This window comes from Triticum aestivum, chromosome 3B (genome assembly GCF_018294505.1).
Source record: "Triticum aestivum cultivar Chinese Spring chromosome 3B, IWGSC CS RefSeq v2.1, whole genome shotgun sequence".
Lineage (NCBI taxonomy): Eukaryota > Viridiplantae > Streptophyta > Magnoliopsida > Poales > Poaceae > Triticum > Triticum aestivum.
The window spans coordinates 185,067,970-185,085,346 of record NC_057801.1 but is presented as its reverse complement, the minus strand read 5'-3'; the positions used below and the strand labels follow the sequence as shown (position 1 = coordinate 185,085,346).

Here is a 17,377-nt window from a genome sequence, read left to right as displayed (position 1 = left end):
GTGGAAATTGTGCAGCTTCAACATACACTTTGAATTTCCGGATCACATTCTTCATGCCTCTTCCGCAGCAGTTCTTCTCAAAGAGATTTGTTCATTTGTATCATCTGAAGCCACAAGAGTTTGATGATCGGGTCGAGGCACTCTATTTAGGCAATCACGTGGAGAACTTAGATCGATACAGGAACTATTCTGTTTATGATTTAGCTCTGTAGTCACATATATCAACGAAGACAAGATGTAGGGATCTTACCCACCTCGGTGACCTGAACGTGGGTAAATTTGTCGTGCATGTTTCCTTGGTTGTTGTGAGCTTTGTTGGTGAGATCATTGTGTCACCCCTATGTATCCACTATGTATACTCTTGTATACATGGTGCACAAATTTCGTGTATCGACGCTTAGGCTAACTTTTCTCGGTGAAAACTGTCAAGGTTTTGTGTGTATCATAGCATAATATGAAATCTCACCCTTTCAATGTTGCAGCTTCTCCTACAACTCAAATAAATGAGAAATAATGGGAAATTAAAATGTATCGTCTTCCTTCCACTTGTTGCTTGGGAAGGTCTCCAACTCTAATTCCTTTCAAGACTTTGGGACTAATAACTCATTGAACACTTGTTAAACCATCAGCCCCTCTAATTACTTTCATCAGCGCCAAAACCCACTTAGGAGCTTAGATGTCTTTTTACGGTGGCGGCGCTCGCAACTGGTCTTTGAAGATGCCCTGCAAGCGTCAACTGCTGAAAGCGCTCACTGATGTCTACGTGTCCCGCGGAGAGGGCATGGAAGACGGGAGGGTGCTGTTTGATGCTTTGGGGAGTGGACGCACGGCCGCGTCGTGGAAGTTGGTGATTGCTGGGTATGCCCGGTGGGGGCCGGGAGCACACGGGGCTACAGCTATTTCAAACAATGATTCAGGTGAGATATCCCTGACTAAATGACTTCTATAACGGCCATCTATTATCTTTACTGCTCTACTCTGAACCATTTTGTAACAGTTATCAGCGTTTGAGTAATCTGGACAAACAATATCTTTGTTGTGGATGCTCTATGTGTATATGGTGTGATAAAATCAAATCTATAATTCATTGTTGTAATACATGTACATTATCATGATATTTCTAGATTCGTTATGAAGTATGCTTTGGTAACACCTGTTAATTTCCAACTCAAAAATAATGCCATGGTGTTGCCTTTAGAACTGTGTGAATGCCTCAGACGACACCAGTGGTTTCTAAAGTCTAAGATGCGGATCACTTTGGTGTTCATTTTATTTGGCACTGTTTGAGTTGCTGGCTGGTTTGGAGTTTAGTATTAGCTGATTATTTTACAATGGTGACATAATAACAGGTGACAGTACAAGTAGCAAACATGTTATTGTACCATTTTTCTGTTGTTATGCCCTAGCACAATGTTAGAAGAAACACCATATGCTATGTTTGTCAATTTTTCCTATGGTATTCACATGATGGGTTTCCTGCCAAGCACACATTTTTTCGTGGCCCATCATCTGCTGTTTCTATAGTGCAGGTTGGCATTGAACTGAGCACATTTACATGTTCTATTGCACAACATGCATTTGCTTCTATGGCCAACTAATATATCAGAAATCAGCTTTCATCTACTGTCCATAAAGAAAGCTTTCAGTGCGAACCTTGCTGCTGCCAATGCTCTGATCGATTTGTACTGCAGTTTTTTTTAGGTTGACTTGTAATGCAGTTGTGCACATCTTTTGGGTGCAAGGAGGCCTTTTGATGAAATTCATGAGAAGTATATTTTCACTGGGATACCATGATTGCTGGGTATAACCAATGCAATCCCCTAATGGCATTGCAGCTTCTTTTTGACATTAACCTTAAGCCAAATTGCTTCACCCTGACTAGCATTGCATCTGTATGTGCTGGTATTGCAGCTCTGAGACTTGGGAGTTGGGAAGCAGGTCCATGGGGCTTTCCTTTGGAGAAAGTATGACAAGGACCTACAAATGAGCAATATACCCTCGTGCACATGTACTCCAATTCTGGGAGCATAACAGATGCGAAGATGTTCAACAGGATGAGTTGCAAAGACAAATTATCTGGACATCAATGATTGTTCCTTGATCCGTGCTGGGTGCATCCTGACCATGTTGTGTTCTGGTCCTGATAAGTGCTTGCAACCATGCTGGTTTATAGTAGATGAAGTATGGAACTTCTTCAGGTCAATGACATTTGAATATAATTTGCAGCCTAAGAAAGAGGTTTACGTGTGTGTCATTGATCTCCTTGCTCGTGCAGGGAGGCTGAGACATGCATTTGACCCTATTGATAAAATGCAATTTGCTCCTGATGAATCTATTTGGGGAACATTAGTTGGTGCCTGCAAGATGCACAGGAATGTGGAGCTGGGCAGATTGGTTGCAAGGAAGATCATCGAGGTCAATCCTGATGGAGCAAAGAATTACATCCTACTCCCTCCGTCCCAAAATAAGTGTCTCAAATTTGTATTAACTTTAGTATAAAGTTATACTAAGGTTGAGACATTTATTTTGGGACGGAGGGAGTACTTGATATGCTGCAGGTAGCAAATGGGGTGAGTATGGTGTCACGAGGAGGCTACTGAGAGGCACAGGGAGCAGGAAGGTGGCTGGAATGGGCTGGATAGACGTAACCTATAAGATCTACTCCCTCCGTCCCATAATGTAAGAACGTTTTTGACACTACACTAGTGTCAAAAACGTTCTTATATTATGGGACAGAGGGAGTATAACTTTAACACAGCTGACAGTAGCAGCCATCAGCCCAACAAGTTTGTTTGGCAGATGAGGTATTGCAGATCTTGGCTCTACGCATGCATGACACTGGAACTGATTTCATTCATGATGTTTTCGGAGTTACATGGTCAAGTTGTGCTTGGATGATTCATTAATTGGAGCAAAACACTTGCAGAGATTGGGATGTTGATGGATATAGTACCTGTTCAGAACCAAGCTACTCTGAACTCAATTTAAAGAATATCACAAGTATGTTTCAGCTTAAGCAAAAAATCGAAGTGCTTACAGTAAGAAACACATGGAAAGATATTGGTCAACAGTTTCCTTTTAAGTTTTTATGATTTCCTCATTTGCACCTGGGCAGTAAGCACAGCGGGGTCCACATTTGGCCTTCTCATTTTGCTACAAGATTCAAGTATTAATGCTGGAGCAAAAAAAGTCAAGGACAAGGGAACTGGTTATATTTATTTACTGAACTTATTCAGGTTATCCTGAAGTGGCATCGGAATTGATATCAGCTGTATCATTCAATATTGGTTGATTGCTTTGATAGTTATATTAATCAGTATAAGCTGGAAGAAAGCAGCACTTGCTCCATTGCCACACTTCTCAAATGGCTGGTGGTCGCATGGATACTGCGGCGATGCGTTGTTCAGTAAGTATGGTTGCTCTAGCGACATTTTGAATTTGAAGTCCCATTTTTTCCATACATATGTAAATGTTCTCTGTGTTTAGGCTATTTAAAATGCTCTCATCACTTAATCATATTATAATTCTGGGCATGCATAAAAGATCTGCATTTATCAAGTGCATGAACTGACTAATACATAACGAGCATACTAGCATTAACATATGCTTCTTATTTTGGTACATTCACAAGTTTTCTTAGTGGTCCAACAAAGGTAGTCATAACATTATGCACAACTTAAAAGCAATCTATAAGATCTTAAATGTTGTACTGTATTACGAACATATGTTATCTTGCGAGCAAGAGCCAGCAACGTCTTATGTTCACAGTAGACTTCACTGCTTTGTATCAGCAAACCCTTCATTTCCTGCCAGCCTCAAGTACTTGTCCTTACGGGTGAGTGTGGTGGATCGAAACCCAAGAGTCCTACCAATCTCACCTTGCACCAGATTGGCCACCTCTTTGCTCTCGCATCTCTTCCCTTGGATCGCCATCCTTGTTGGAATCTTGTCCATGAACTGAACATCATACGCTGGGCGTGGGTTCATGAAGTAGTAGAAGTGGTCTAGATACTTGAAATTGCCAGTGGAGGTGCCGTGAAACATGCTGGACCAGTTCACCAGTGCCACTGGGTAGACCTCATCAACGAGTTCGACAAACAGAGGGCTGAAGCGGAGCAGGTATGGCTCCCGGCATGTGGTCCCCTCAGGGCAGACCACCAGGTCCCCCTGCCTCAGTGACTGCTCCATCCTCCTCCGGTCCTCATCTCTGTTTCGGGTCAGCCGGACAGTCCCGATTGGCGATAGGAGCTCACTTACACGGCTGACACTGTATGTGACGGTTGACACCTGCTTGTTCAGCATTGCCGAGATGTACACCGGGTCGAGAAGTGTGCGGTGGTTGCACACGTAAAGGTGGCCCTGTGGGCTGGGCTGGGCATGTGGTTCATCACAGCCCACTTGACCAATGTGGACCGGTGAGTTGATGACCCGGGTCGTTACTCCTATTACAGCCCCAATTGCGACGGAGATAGAATATGGTAGTTTCACAAAGATTAGTGTTCGGAGCACGGTGAGAGGGAGGGCAAGTGGGAGCCACATGAACATGGCTAGGGTGGCTTGAGGGGTAGGCCTAAAGGCTAGCCTGCCATCATGGAAGATCAAGGGTCTTGGGTACTGGTCCCTTGTCAAGGGTGACCATTTTCTCTTATCTTCTCGTGTCACCAAGTGTACTTCCTGCAAATGAGAAGCAAAACTATATTAGATTACCCAATGGCTTGTACGCTTTGCCTATTCACCTTGTAAACAACAGTTTGCGAACTGAAGTACAACAAAGTTCAAATCGACGAAGCTGAAGAAACTTTCTCAACGTAGGAGGTAAATTTTAAAATGAACTCTGTGAACTACTATAATATTTTACTTGAGCCTGTAGAGTCCAGAATTCTATAAGCAATTTTGCAAACAACAGAAGGTAATCTTTTGTTCTTTCTAACTTCTTTTTGTAGATTATGAATAGTCATGATTTACTGTTTTACGAGCTATGTATCTCTTAACCAAGGGAGCATACATAAGACTAATCCTTTCATCCTGAAGTATTCTAATACTGCCCCTAAATTTTGACAGAAGTTCTCTTCCTGCACAAACTTTTTTGTTTGTTTGTTTTTTGCATATCTCCTGTATAGCTGGTTGGAATTAATTCTGTTGAAAGTGAAGAAAGAATTATCTTCTTCCAAACAACAAGTATCAAGTAACTAGCTTATCAATTTTCACTGGTGAGGAAGCCATTTCTAACTAACTTGCACAAGGTGATCATTTTGATCTAATCAAGTTGGGGTAAACTAAGGTGAAGTAATTTATCAAATAACTCTGCGTGGCCTCCTTCCTGTCTTTCTCTTCCTGGTCTCAAGCTTGTGAGAGATAAGGGCATTAAGCCTTGCATACATTGTCTTGTGATGAGCTAACCTTGACATGAGCTTAGCTAATTGCGAAGTTATTGTGAACGAGACATGCATGAAGTATTCTTATAGTAGTAAATTTTTTAAAGTTAAGATTTCCAAGCACATGTTCTCCATCTCAACATATCATACCTCTGTACCTTTTCATGGGGCCTTCAACTACCACCAGTGTGATTCAAATGTCTACCTAACTTGTGTGAGTAAGATGTCCCAAAGATGCCAGGAGGCTAGCTACATCGAGTTAAATAAGACAAGAACTGCACAGCTATATGGAGTTAAATAAGACAAGAACTGCATGGATACATATGTCTAACATCTATGATAGTCATGCTTAGCTGCATGGTACGTGATTTTGAGCCTGTTCGATGTGAACGACTAACCTTTGGCTCATACTCCCTCCGTCCGAAAATACTTGTCATCAAAATGAATAAAAATGGATGTATCTAAAACTAAAATACGTCTAGATACATCCCCTTTTGTTCATTTTGATGACAAGTATTTCCGGACGGAGGGAGTATTATTCTTAGGTGCTTGATTTTTATATCATCCATGGGGCAAGCTAGCCTTGCTAGTTTCAGGCTTTCAGTTACATATATTTCAGACTTGCATGTATACTATGTGTGCATATGCTGGGTATATGTATTTATGACTGATTTCGGAAAAACTAAAACTTGTAAAGAGTAACACACATATGTTAAGTACGATGTACAACATACATAACTTAACGGCAAATAACAACAATGAAACACATTTCAGCTTAGAAGTGATACTAGTTCACCTTATGATCGTTTCAAAGATCACCCATAGTGTTCAACTAATATAATCAATTAATACTTGAATGGACTAATTGGCTCAAAAGTTGCAGCAGAAAAGTATGTCACGGAAGAACAAAAAAGGAGAGGGGTAAAATACATGATGCAGCATTGCAGTATATTTCAAAATGATAAATAATATCCATTCATAGAAGCTAACCTTGCACCGAGAGAAAAGCTGGTGATGATCATAGTCAAAATAGTTTGAGCTGCTTCCAAACCCTATCATCTCGTTTTGGTCGAACTTTGCCTGCCCTAGCCTTGCTTCACTCTCCTTTCCCAATAAACCAACATAACACCCTCTTATCATCTTCACCTCCCTTCCCACAACCACTTCAAATCCTGTATACTCCTTAAGAAATGCTTCCGCCATAACCCTAGGGATCAACCTACAAACCCCTGCCACCCTCTTTACCCCTCTCACCACCTCAAGTCCTTCCCTCCCCACATCCTCTAGGAAATACTTGGGCAAAGTAGCCCGCGCAACCCTAACCACCTTCTCCTCCCTTAACCCCACGAAGCACACGATGACCATGATCTTTGTTTCTACTTCTTGAGGCAGGCAACATAGCAAAGGGTAGAGGCATAGTAGGATGAAGCCTCTTAGGAAACTACCTGCCTCTATTGCAATAAGCATGAAATAAGGGAAGGTAGATGTAGACCTCAGGAGACCTCCTTCAACATCTAGGACTAGAGTTTTGTTCCGGAGGTGTTCATTATCTTGTGGCACTCGCAAACATGTCTGGATGATCTTAGGACAGGTAGATATGCCGCTCGAGCTTTGAAGGTGATGGTACTGGCCTAGCGGATTCCCTAACCTTCGGCGAAGTAAGCGGTAGAAGGCAAGGAGGGATTTGGAGAAGGGCTTTAAAACCATGTGTGCGCCTTGAACCCCAAAGAATTATGCCTCCTGTGTTGGTTCAATCTAGTTTATTTGATGCAGGTTGCAAGGTGCAACTTAAGAGGTGCCATATATATATGCAGCTAAAGCTTAGGTGTTTAGATAGTGAAATGATTGTATACAATTATTGCAAGAAAAACAATATTTGATCCCAAATTAGGTCACAAGCTCTGACTTGGCTTAACACTCTTAATTTTGTTGCTTGACAGCACTGTCAAAATGAACCAGGATTACTTGAGCTTTACACAGAAGTTAAGGACATTGATTTGCCGACGATAGTAAGCGTAAATATGTGTGATCACCACCCACCCTGTTTAGGATAAGAAAAGGTATGAATCTGTTGACTAAGATTTTTCACCGGAAAGCCACATGTTAAGGTCACTCTCTTTGTGTATAGTCGTGTATGATATGACGTATCTCTATATATACTTCGAGTGCCTAGAGAATTATAACTTTTGACCTAGCTCTTTTCCGTATTTTGCGCCGCGTCATTGGTTCATCGTGCATGAGTGTTTGCTATTGATGTGATTTGACCTCACGGCCCGTACGTAATATATACCTTTGTATATAAAACAAGTAGTTTGGCATGCTCACAAATCGCAGGATCTAACAGTGGTCAATGCATGTCTTTGTTCTGGTAGAATTGCAGGTGAGGTTATCCAAAAATAAATGAAAAAGCAATATATTTGGTGCAGGCTTGATGTGTCTCCATTGTTTCAAGCCTGCAAGAAAGCTAGCTGAGGACGACCTCTCACCTAAAAGCTATAGCAATGGAGGTACGTACGTAACGTACCTGCTGGCCATTGATTGGATAATAATATTACCTGTCTGTTTGCTTTTAACTTCACATGGGTTCATAAAGTAATTTGACAATTTTTTTTTGCCAAAGCAGAGTTAAAATATGGATTGCATACATTTTCTCTACCATCGGTCACTCTCAATAGTGTATAGAGACTAGAAATCTATATTGGAAGTCCTACCCCGAAGGATTTTCGTTAAATGGTTTGGCTGAAAGTGTTACATGGATCTTTGCTGTTGGTACTCCCTCCGTTTCGAATTATAAGATGTTCTAACTTTTCTGAATCAAATGTATATAGATGCTTTTTACTGTGTTTGTTCATTCATTTCAGTAGGTACTTAGTCTATATTGAAATATTCAAACATCTTATAATTTGAAATGGGGGAGGTATTTCACTACAAATTCTTCAAGGCGCATGAATTACGTTGTTCTGTAAGAAGCGGTGCTGTTCCTAGAGGAATCTTGTAGCAAGCGATCAGCGTGCGCACCTACCAGATCTGCTGTTGCGTCATTGTGTGCCGGTGCCGGTGCTAGGGTTGCAGTCACTTTTGGGGTCAAATGCATGATTGCGTACAAAGCTCTGTTTCGTCTTCCACATTGTACGAATTTATTTATACTTTTTTTTGCGGATGACGAATTTATTTATACTTGTGTTATGCTTTACTAGAAAACTTTGGTCACTGGGTGGGTGGTGCCGAGGTGTGGCCAGTGAAGCTCGGTATAAAAAAATAGCCCCAGAAATAAAATCCGCCATAATTTTCATTTTTCCTGCTATTCTTTACTATTATCTACTCCCTCCGTTCCTAAATATAAGCCTTTTTAGAGGTTTCAATACGAAGTACATGCAGAGCAAAATGAGTATACATTTTAAAATATGTCTATATACATCCGCATGTAGTCCATATTGAAATCTCTAAAAAGACTTATGGGAGTTAGTACGTCCGTCTTACCTCCTTCCTCAGTTTTTCCCTCCACATCCCTGGGGCCGCCGGAACGTGTCTGGTGCACCGGGGAAATTAGTGCTACCGGTGCATCGTACCCTGTTGCACATTAAAAAATGTTTAAAAAAATCTGGAAAAAATCAGTGCATTGACGTAACATCAATGTATGTTTTCACAAAAATTCAAATTAAAGATCGAAACATTGCTCGAGATACAAAAATGACAAATTTGACATTAATATGATAATGGGCCAAAACTAAAGCCCAACTTGTGTTATGTACTCCCTCCGTCCGGAAATACTTGTCCTCGAAATGGTTGTATCTAGACTTATTTTAATTATAGATACATCCATTTTATCCATTTCTAGGACAAGTATTTCCGGAGGGAGGGAGTAATATTTAGTGTCAAATTTGTCATTTTTGTGTCTCGAGCTATCTACCAAATTTTGATTTGAATTTTTGTGACAACATACGTTTATGTTGTGTTAATACACTAATTTTTTCCGGATATTTTCAAACATTCTTAATTGTGCAACGGGGATCGGTGCACTGGTAACACCAATTGCCCCGATGCACCCGATACACCCCCTGGTTTTTTTGTTGTTGTTTTTTTACATCTCATGCGATGCCACAAAAAATAGAAAGCATTGTACGTAGAGTAACCTGGAATAATCTAAACCAAACCAGTACTTCCTTAGAAGCAGAAGCACATCCTGCATTAACTTTCCTTGCCTTCCTTATCCATACACAAGAAAAATGGTTAAAAGGTAAAATAACATCATATTCAGATTCTACACATTTTTCTAATCAAATTCTATATATAGCACGTTAAAATCGGAGTTAGAGAGATATAAATATATTTTTAAAGCATTTGATATGGACTATGGGTTGATTAACCCAAATATAGGGGGGTTTCTGCAAAAGCAAAACGTTTTCTGGATTTACTTAAAGCTGGACTGCGAGTTGACTTCAAGAAACAACAAGGGGTTTTCTGCACATAAAGAAACGTTTTTTTTTTTGACTCACTTAAACTTGGTTAGTTGTTTTTGCAAAAAAGCACGACAGACGTGCAACATCTTTCCTCTGTTTATTAGTAGGTAAAATATAGATAGGTAAAGATATAAGGCCTATTACATATTTGAGATTTAATTTCACCAATTTATGAGATGTATGCCATAGAAAAAAATACGATTGAAAACACCTTCCAAATACTAATTCGAGGGTAAACTTTTTTCTAACATACACATCATATATTGGTCTAATCAATGGTTAAAGTAAATCATGAAATGTGTATTAGTCCCTTCACATTGAATGAAGGGGGTACGTTGTATCGACGTCTATCGTTTCTTTATGATCTATGCAATTTGCTTTAGAGGGTGTGCACTAAAGCAAAACTTTTATACATATGCAAATTCTCAATGAGGCCAGATGAAAGGCAAAACAATTAAATCAAATTCAAGCTTTCTTACGTGCCATGTTGCAAAATGTACCCATAGATAAGAACAATTAGCAAAATGGGAAATAAAATGTGATACACGAGCCTAAATTATTTCTTAATAAAATTAAATTGTGTTACAAACTAAACTTCATGACTTTGACCAGCACTATGAACAAAACTGGGTTCTATAATGGCTTCTGGGTAACGGCCCCATCCAACATGGCATGTATGGGAAAGAACATTCAATCTCGTTCCTCCCCATTTTAATATGACCCAAATCCCGAACCGTTGAAGTGTTCATATGGTAGGCCATTACATGGCCGGTCGATTCAAACAGGGCAATCTCTTTGTAAGGATGAAATCCAAGAAAATCAATTGTTGAGTTAGAACCGTACTTGACAACCCAATCTTCAGCGCTAACCACGTTATCATTGTTTGGGTCCCATTCAGAGTTGTCTTCGACTAGCTCTTCGTTATTGTCGCTTCCTTGTAAGATCCATGGTCCCCGAACAAAGTTACGAGGGCATTTTGAAACATGCTCAAAGTTGATGTCATTGTTCAATACCCATTCCATCTTTCCATCCGTTTCGTTAAGGAACCATACCTGGAATGCATCACGTGCAACACGGAACGCACAATAGACACCCTTCTTGGATTTGCCGAGGCGAGGTGCATAAGACTCTAGCTTCTTTCCTTGAGGGCACTGAATTACTTGGTATTTATCATTTGACAAGTTCATTCTGCAAAATGTGGGATCATCATTAGAACATCTGGAATGCAATTGCTTTGTGGAAGAAAAATGAAGAATCCGATCACATATAAGGTGTCAAAATATATATACCTCAAAACAAAATTGTCTTCGCAAGAGACGTAGAGTGCTCCATGCCAGTAAGCAGCATAACGCAGTATGCGTCTTTCTTTCGACCTGCACTCGGCGACCGTTCCCGCGGCCTTCCCCTCCCGAACAAACGACCTCTGCTTCCACTCGCCGGCCCGTGACGAGAAGACATTCACGATGTACGGCGAAGGCGGCCACTCCATCTCGGACACCGGCTTATCCATGCACGCATGCTTGGAAATGTGTCCCGTTGGGAGGTTCCATGGTATGTCCGGGACCGAGAGCACCTCGTAGTGTTGCGACACCGTTGGATCAAACACGAGGTAGGGACTGCTCATGCAGAGAAAGCAGCACCGGCGTGGCGCTGTAGGCAATTCCACCCACTGTAGCGTGGCAGGATTAACCACGTAGTCACAAAGCAGGAGGAGGAGGCCGTTGCAGCAGTCCTGCACACCGCACTCGTAGATGCAGGGGGTGTCCGGGTAGCCAAGGCTGGCGGCGATCCGGCGCGCCGTGGTGCGGCGTGAGAAGAGCGCGGGCATGGGGTGCTCCATCCGCTCGAGGGGCAGGTCCGGGTCGCGCAACTCGAGGAAGACGCCGTCGAGCGAGAGCGGGAGAAGGTCCGTGCGCCATTCCTTGCGGACGCAGCGGCACGCCGCGAGGCTGCGGGGAGAGAGGCGGCGGAGGACGTCCAGGAGCATGTCCTCGGGTAGCTGCCCGGTCATGTCCATGTCGATCGATACGACGAAGGCCGGCCGGCGTCGGGTACGAGGCTTGGGATTCTGTAGTATGTACCTGGCTATATCTGCTTACTCCTCGTTATATTATGACGATGACGTGCAGGCCGAGCCGGACAAGACTCCCTGTCCGAGTGGAGCGCGGCTGCACGTAGACATGGCGCGTCGCCGTGTTACGCTCCCTCAGCTCGTCAATAGGAACGTTATTTTCTACTTCCTCCGTCCTATAACATAAAATATTTTTTCAGCATTAGTGTAGTTTAAAAAGCATCTTACATTATGAGACGGAGAGAGTAAATTGCTAAGCTTACAGGCTGCAGATTATACAAGGACGCCAAATAGAGTTGACGTCCCATAGAGCCATGTCTCACCCGTATGGATTCTTAAGAGCAATCTCGCTTATTACCGCAACTTTAGCCGATCCCCCATAGCCGATTAGAGGGGTGAAAATTCTAGTTTACTTCTTTAAACTGGAACTAGCTGAACTCGCATAACCGTTAGGTGAGTTACTTCAAGTGGCTGCGAGGAGTAAATATACTTTTCTCTCGGTCACCAAGTAAATTTTCCCACACCCACGCGCCTCAGTCCTCACCTCACCAACCAGCGAAAAAGACAAATAAAAAACAAAAGAAAACCAGGAAAACACAAAGAAACATAAAAATAGGAAGAAAAAAATAAGAAAATCGGTGAAAAATACAAAGAAAAAACTAGAAAAGAAAACCAGAAAACACCTTGAAAACCCATACGGAAGCTTCCAAACCAGCGTGGAAGGTTCCTAGAACGTTTCCCTCACAGAACACTTTCACGGTTTTGTGATGAGCCGGTCCATCTTATTCTACATAGCAGGGGAGCGCAACGATGAGTATCGCAGGAGGCGATACATATCAATCGCGGTCCCCGCATTGCGGGATGGGGGAGGCTAGCAAAGAGGTACCCCGTTTCTTATGGGTCAGCCTAGTGCGGGGGCGTGAGACCTTTTTTTCCTTGTTTATTTTTCTTTTTTATTTTCTAAAATTTTCTTTTTATCTTCCGTTTTTAACAAAATTCAATTTTTTTTCAAATCAGAAAAAAAATATTTGCAAAATATAAAAAATGTACTCCCTCCATCCAAAATATAACGTGCCCACATTTCTCGAATTTCAACTTTGACCATAAATTTAAGCAACGAGACCGACTGCGGCGGGAGCAAAATTTATACCAGTGAATTTGTATACAAAAGAAGTTTTCAATTATATAACTTTTGCTCCTGCCGCCGTCGGTCTCGTTGCTTAAATTTATGGTCAAAGTTGAAACATGAAAATCAAGGACGCACTATATTTTGGAATGGATGGACTATGAAAATTTTAAAATATTCATGAAACCAAAAATTTGACATTGCTCGAAGGTCGAAAAGTTTGACATTGCTCGAGATACAAAAACGACAAATTTGACATTAATATGCTAATGGGCCAAAATTGAAGCCCAACTTGTGTTATGTACTCCCTCCGTCCGGAAATACTTGTCCTCAAAATGGTTGTATCTAGACTTATTTTAGTTATAGATACATTCATTTTATCCATTTCTAGGACAAGTATTTCCGGAGGGAGGGAGTACTATTTAGTGTCAAATTTGTCAATTTTGTGTCTCGAGCTATGTACCAAATTCTGATTTGAATTTTTGTGAGAACATACGTTTATGTTGTGTTAATGCACTAATTTTTTCTCGATATTTTCAAACATTTTTAAATGTGCAATGGGGGACCGGTGCACTGGTAACACCAATTGTCCCGATGCACCCGATACACCCCCTGGTTTTTGTTGTTATTTTTTAAATCTCATGTGATGCCACAAAAAATAGAAAGCATTGTACACAGAGTAACCTGGAATAATCTAAACCAAACCAGTACTTCCTTAGAAGCAGAAGCACATCCTGCATTAACTTTCCTTGCCTTCCTTATCCATACACAAGAAAAATGGTTAAAAGGTAAAATAACATCATATTCAGATTCTACACATTTTTCTAATCAAATTCTATATGTAGCATTAAAATTGGAGTTAGAGAGATATAAATATTTTTTAAAGCATTTGATATGGACTACGGGTTGATTAACCCAAATATAGGGGGGTTTCTACAAAAGCAAAACGTTTTCTGGATTTACTTAAAGCTGGATTGTGACTTGACTTCAAGAAACAACAAGGGGTTTTCTGCACATAAAGAAACGTTTTTTTGGACTCACTTAAACCTGGTTAGTTGTTTTTGCAAAAAAGCACGATAAACGTGCAACAACTTTCCTCCGTTTATTAGTAGGTAAAATATAGATTAGGTAAAGATATAAGGCCTATTACATATTTGAGATTTAATTTCACCTATTTATGAGATGTATGCCACAGAAAAAATACGATTGAAAACACCTTCCAAATACTAATTCGAGGGTAAACTTTTTCTTAACATACACATCATATATTGGTCTAATCAATGGTTAAAGTAAATCATGAAATGTGTATTGGGCCCTTCACATTGAATGAAGGGGGTACATTGTATCGACGTCTGTTGTTTCTTTATGATCTATGCAATTTGCTTTAGAGGGTGTGCACTAAAGCAAAACTTTTATACATATGTGAATTCTCAATGAGGCCAGATGAAAAGGCAAAACATTAAATCAAATTCAAGCACTACTAAAGATCTATTGATGTATGACATAAGCTTTGAGTTTGACTCAGTGGCAAACAAGAGGAAGATGTTTGACTATTTAGATATTGAAAACTTTGAAACTCAAAGAGAGAATGATATGCAAAATAAAAGCAAACAAGCAGACACTGGAAAATGCATGAGTCTGGGAAGTTTGGGATTGAAATAGTATGAGCAGGTGGTCTTGAAACCTAAGGAAATTTGTCAAAGAAGTGAAGCATATAAAGAGATAGTGGAGGCAGGGGCAACAACAGAGATACAAGAGAGAGAAGAAAACCTGATAAAAAGGCTACAAAAAGCAGAAGAACTTGCTGCTAGGCAGACTGCACAACTGATGCTGGAAGAGAAAAGGAGGAAGGAAATGGAAATCATAAGGAAAACCCTTGAGAATGAGGTCAAGAGACAACATGAACTTCTGCAGATTAATTTGAAAGGGGTTGAGGAAGTGAAAGGGTCTCAGTCTGGAGAAAAAATCATTGATGAGGGAGAGGGAGATGAAGCTATTGAAGAAGATATGGTGGTTGAGGACAAACAGGAGGAGGGAGGAGAGATGACAGAGCAAGAACTGATGGAACAAGCCATTGGGCTGGGATATGTGGAGCCAGTGGATTACACTGCTAGTCAGGAGAAAGAGTCTTTTGAGACTAAGATAAAAAAAGCTGGAAAGGGAGAAATTGATCTTAAAGATGAAGAGGAGGAGCTGAGAAGATGCATTAGATTAAAAGGAAAAGAAGACTACAATATTACAGAACTAGCCAAGGAAAGGGCAGCAAAAAAAGACAACTATGGTGAGTTACCTTGTACTGGGAGTTCTCCTAAAACTGATAGTTTTCTTCAAAAAATTGCTGAGGGGGTAGGGGTCAATTTAGGGAATAACCCTGATATGATTAAACACAATTTAGAATTGATAAAAAATGTGGAGCAGGCTATAATTGACTTGTGGTTGTCTGATTTTAATAAAAATCATAAGCAGATTGTCCTGTCTGAGGAAAATGAGATCATTGACACTGGGGAACATACCCTGGAAGATTTATTAGATAAGGGGGAACATGATGAGGATAAAAAAGGAGACGATGATTGGGAAATAGTTAGAGAACTTTTCTCATCAAAAAAAGGGAGGAAAAAAAAGGTAAAACCACCAGAGGTTCTCGGGTTAAAACTGCCTCTGCTGTGAAATTTCTAGAATCATCTATTAAGAAAAAGAAAAAAAAGAAAATGAGAGGTATATTTTGGAATATGAGAGGTTTTGGGGGAGATATTAAAAAGAGATTCCATAGAGAAATGATTATGGATATGAAAGTGGATTTCCTGGGGCTACAAGAGACCATGAGACAACAATTTTCTAGAAATGATTTACAAAAAAATTGTGCTGGTAGAGACTTCCACTGGCATTTTACTCCAGCTAGGGGGAAATCTGGTGGACTTCTACTAGGAGTTAATTACACTACTCTAGATGTTATTCACAGGATGAAGGAGATTACCATATCAAAATGACTGTGCAGGATCTGAAAACTAGGTTTATTTGGGACCTAGTGGTGATATATGGAGATGCTCAACCAGAAGGAAAAGCTAAATTCCTGGTTGAGCTTTCTAGAATCTTCCAAACTAGTGTCAACCCCATTTTGATTGGAGGGGATTTAAATATTATTAGAAAAGCCAGTGAAAAAATAACCCAGGTACTCCTGGACACTAGAGCTTTTTGTTTAATGCTATTCTGGAACATGCTGGAGTTAGGGAACTTGAGATGAATGGAAGAGAATTTACATGGGGAAATTTTGCCTATCCCCACCTTTGAAAAGTTAGGTAGAATTATGTATAGCACAGAGTGGGAGGAGGTATACCCTTTGACCCAAATTACAGCTTTAACCAGAGAAAAATCTGATCACACTCCACTTTTCTTGGATTTTGGTGACATCCAGAAATCTGACCCCTTTTTCATATTTGAAAATTCTTGGTTCTTGACAGAAGAGATTGATAAGATCATCCATGATGTTTGGAATGACATGAGTGCTACTGGTGACATCATTGACAGACTATTAGGTAAATTAAGATTACTTAGGCCTAAACTTAAAGGCTAGAATAGAAATATGATTGCTCGGTACATAGAGTTGAAAAAAGATATTTTGCTTAAGTTAGATTTAATTGATAAACACTATGAAAAAAATGGGCTTACTGTTGCTGATAGAAAAGAGCAAATGGAACTCAGAGCACAACTTGATAGGCTTCTACAGCAGGAAGAAGCTAAATGGAAACAAAGAGCTAAGGTAGATGAAATTTTTGAGGGGGACAGTAACACAAAATTCTTCCATGCCAAGGCTTGGGAGACTCAGAAGAAATAGAATTAATAGACTAGAGCAGGATGAGGGGGAGATTGAGCAGGACAACAACTTGTTGGAATATATCACAAACTTCTATAAAGACCTGTTTGGCCATCCTGATGACTCCACAATCTTTCTGAATATTGATAACCCCAAGATGATACAGGAAAAATATAGGAATATACTGACTAATGAATTTTCATTGGAAGAAATTAAAAATGTGGTCTTCAAAATGGCACATAACAAATCTCCTGGCCCTGATGGATTTATTGCTGAATTCTATCAGCATTATTGGGAGCTAGTCAAACATGATCTTAAGTCATTACTAGATGATTTTGCTAACAGGAAAATTGGTATTAGTAGGTTGTATTATGGAATTATTACTTTGGTCCCCAAAAGCAAAGATGCTAATAAGATACAAAAATTTAGACCTATTTTCTTGCTGTATGTCCGCTTCAAAATCATTACAAAAGTTTTGATGAACAGGTTGAATTTAGTGGCAGCTGATGTGATTTCTCCTGTACAAACTGCTTT

General features: G+C 40.3%; 2 protein-coding genes across 3 annotated transcripts; both read right to left on the bottom strand.

Moving 5' to 3' along the window:
• Nucleotides 1-3,533: 3,533 nt before the first annotated feature.
• LOC123069276 (probable glycerol-3-phosphate acyltransferase 3) lies at nt 3,534-8,530 on the bottom strand. The gene is made up of 2 exons (XM_044492090.1): nt 6,366-8,530; nt 3,534-4,674 (listed from the first exon to the last, which is right to left on the bottom strand). The coding sequence occupies exons 1-2, from the start codon at nt 7,080-7,082 to the stop codon at nt 3,775-3,777; spliced, it is 1,617 nt and encodes a 538-aa protein (XP_044348025.1). The 5' UTR covers nt 7,083-8,530; the 3' UTR covers nt 3,534-3,774.
• Nucleotides 8,531-9,285: 755 nt separating this feature from the next.
• LOC123065193 (uncharacterized) lies at nt 9,286-11,894 on the bottom strand. Of its 2 annotated transcripts, XM_044488543.1 has the most exons (3): nt 11,125-11,894; nt 10,888-11,023; nt 9,286-10,769 (listed from the first exon to the last, which is right to left on the bottom strand). In XM_044488543.1, exons 1-3 carry the CDS (start codon nt 11,850-11,852, stop codon nt 10,746-10,748), a joined length of 888 nt encoding a protein of 295 aa, XP_044344478.1. In that variant the 5' UTR covers nt 11,853-11,894; the 3' UTR covers nt 9,286-10,745. The 2 variants fall into 2 exon arrangements, with proteins under 2 accessions (XP_044344478.1, XP_044344477.1); XM_044488542.1 differs by having other exon boundaries at nt 9,286-11,023.
• Nucleotides 11,895-17,377: the final 5,483 nt, after the last annotated feature.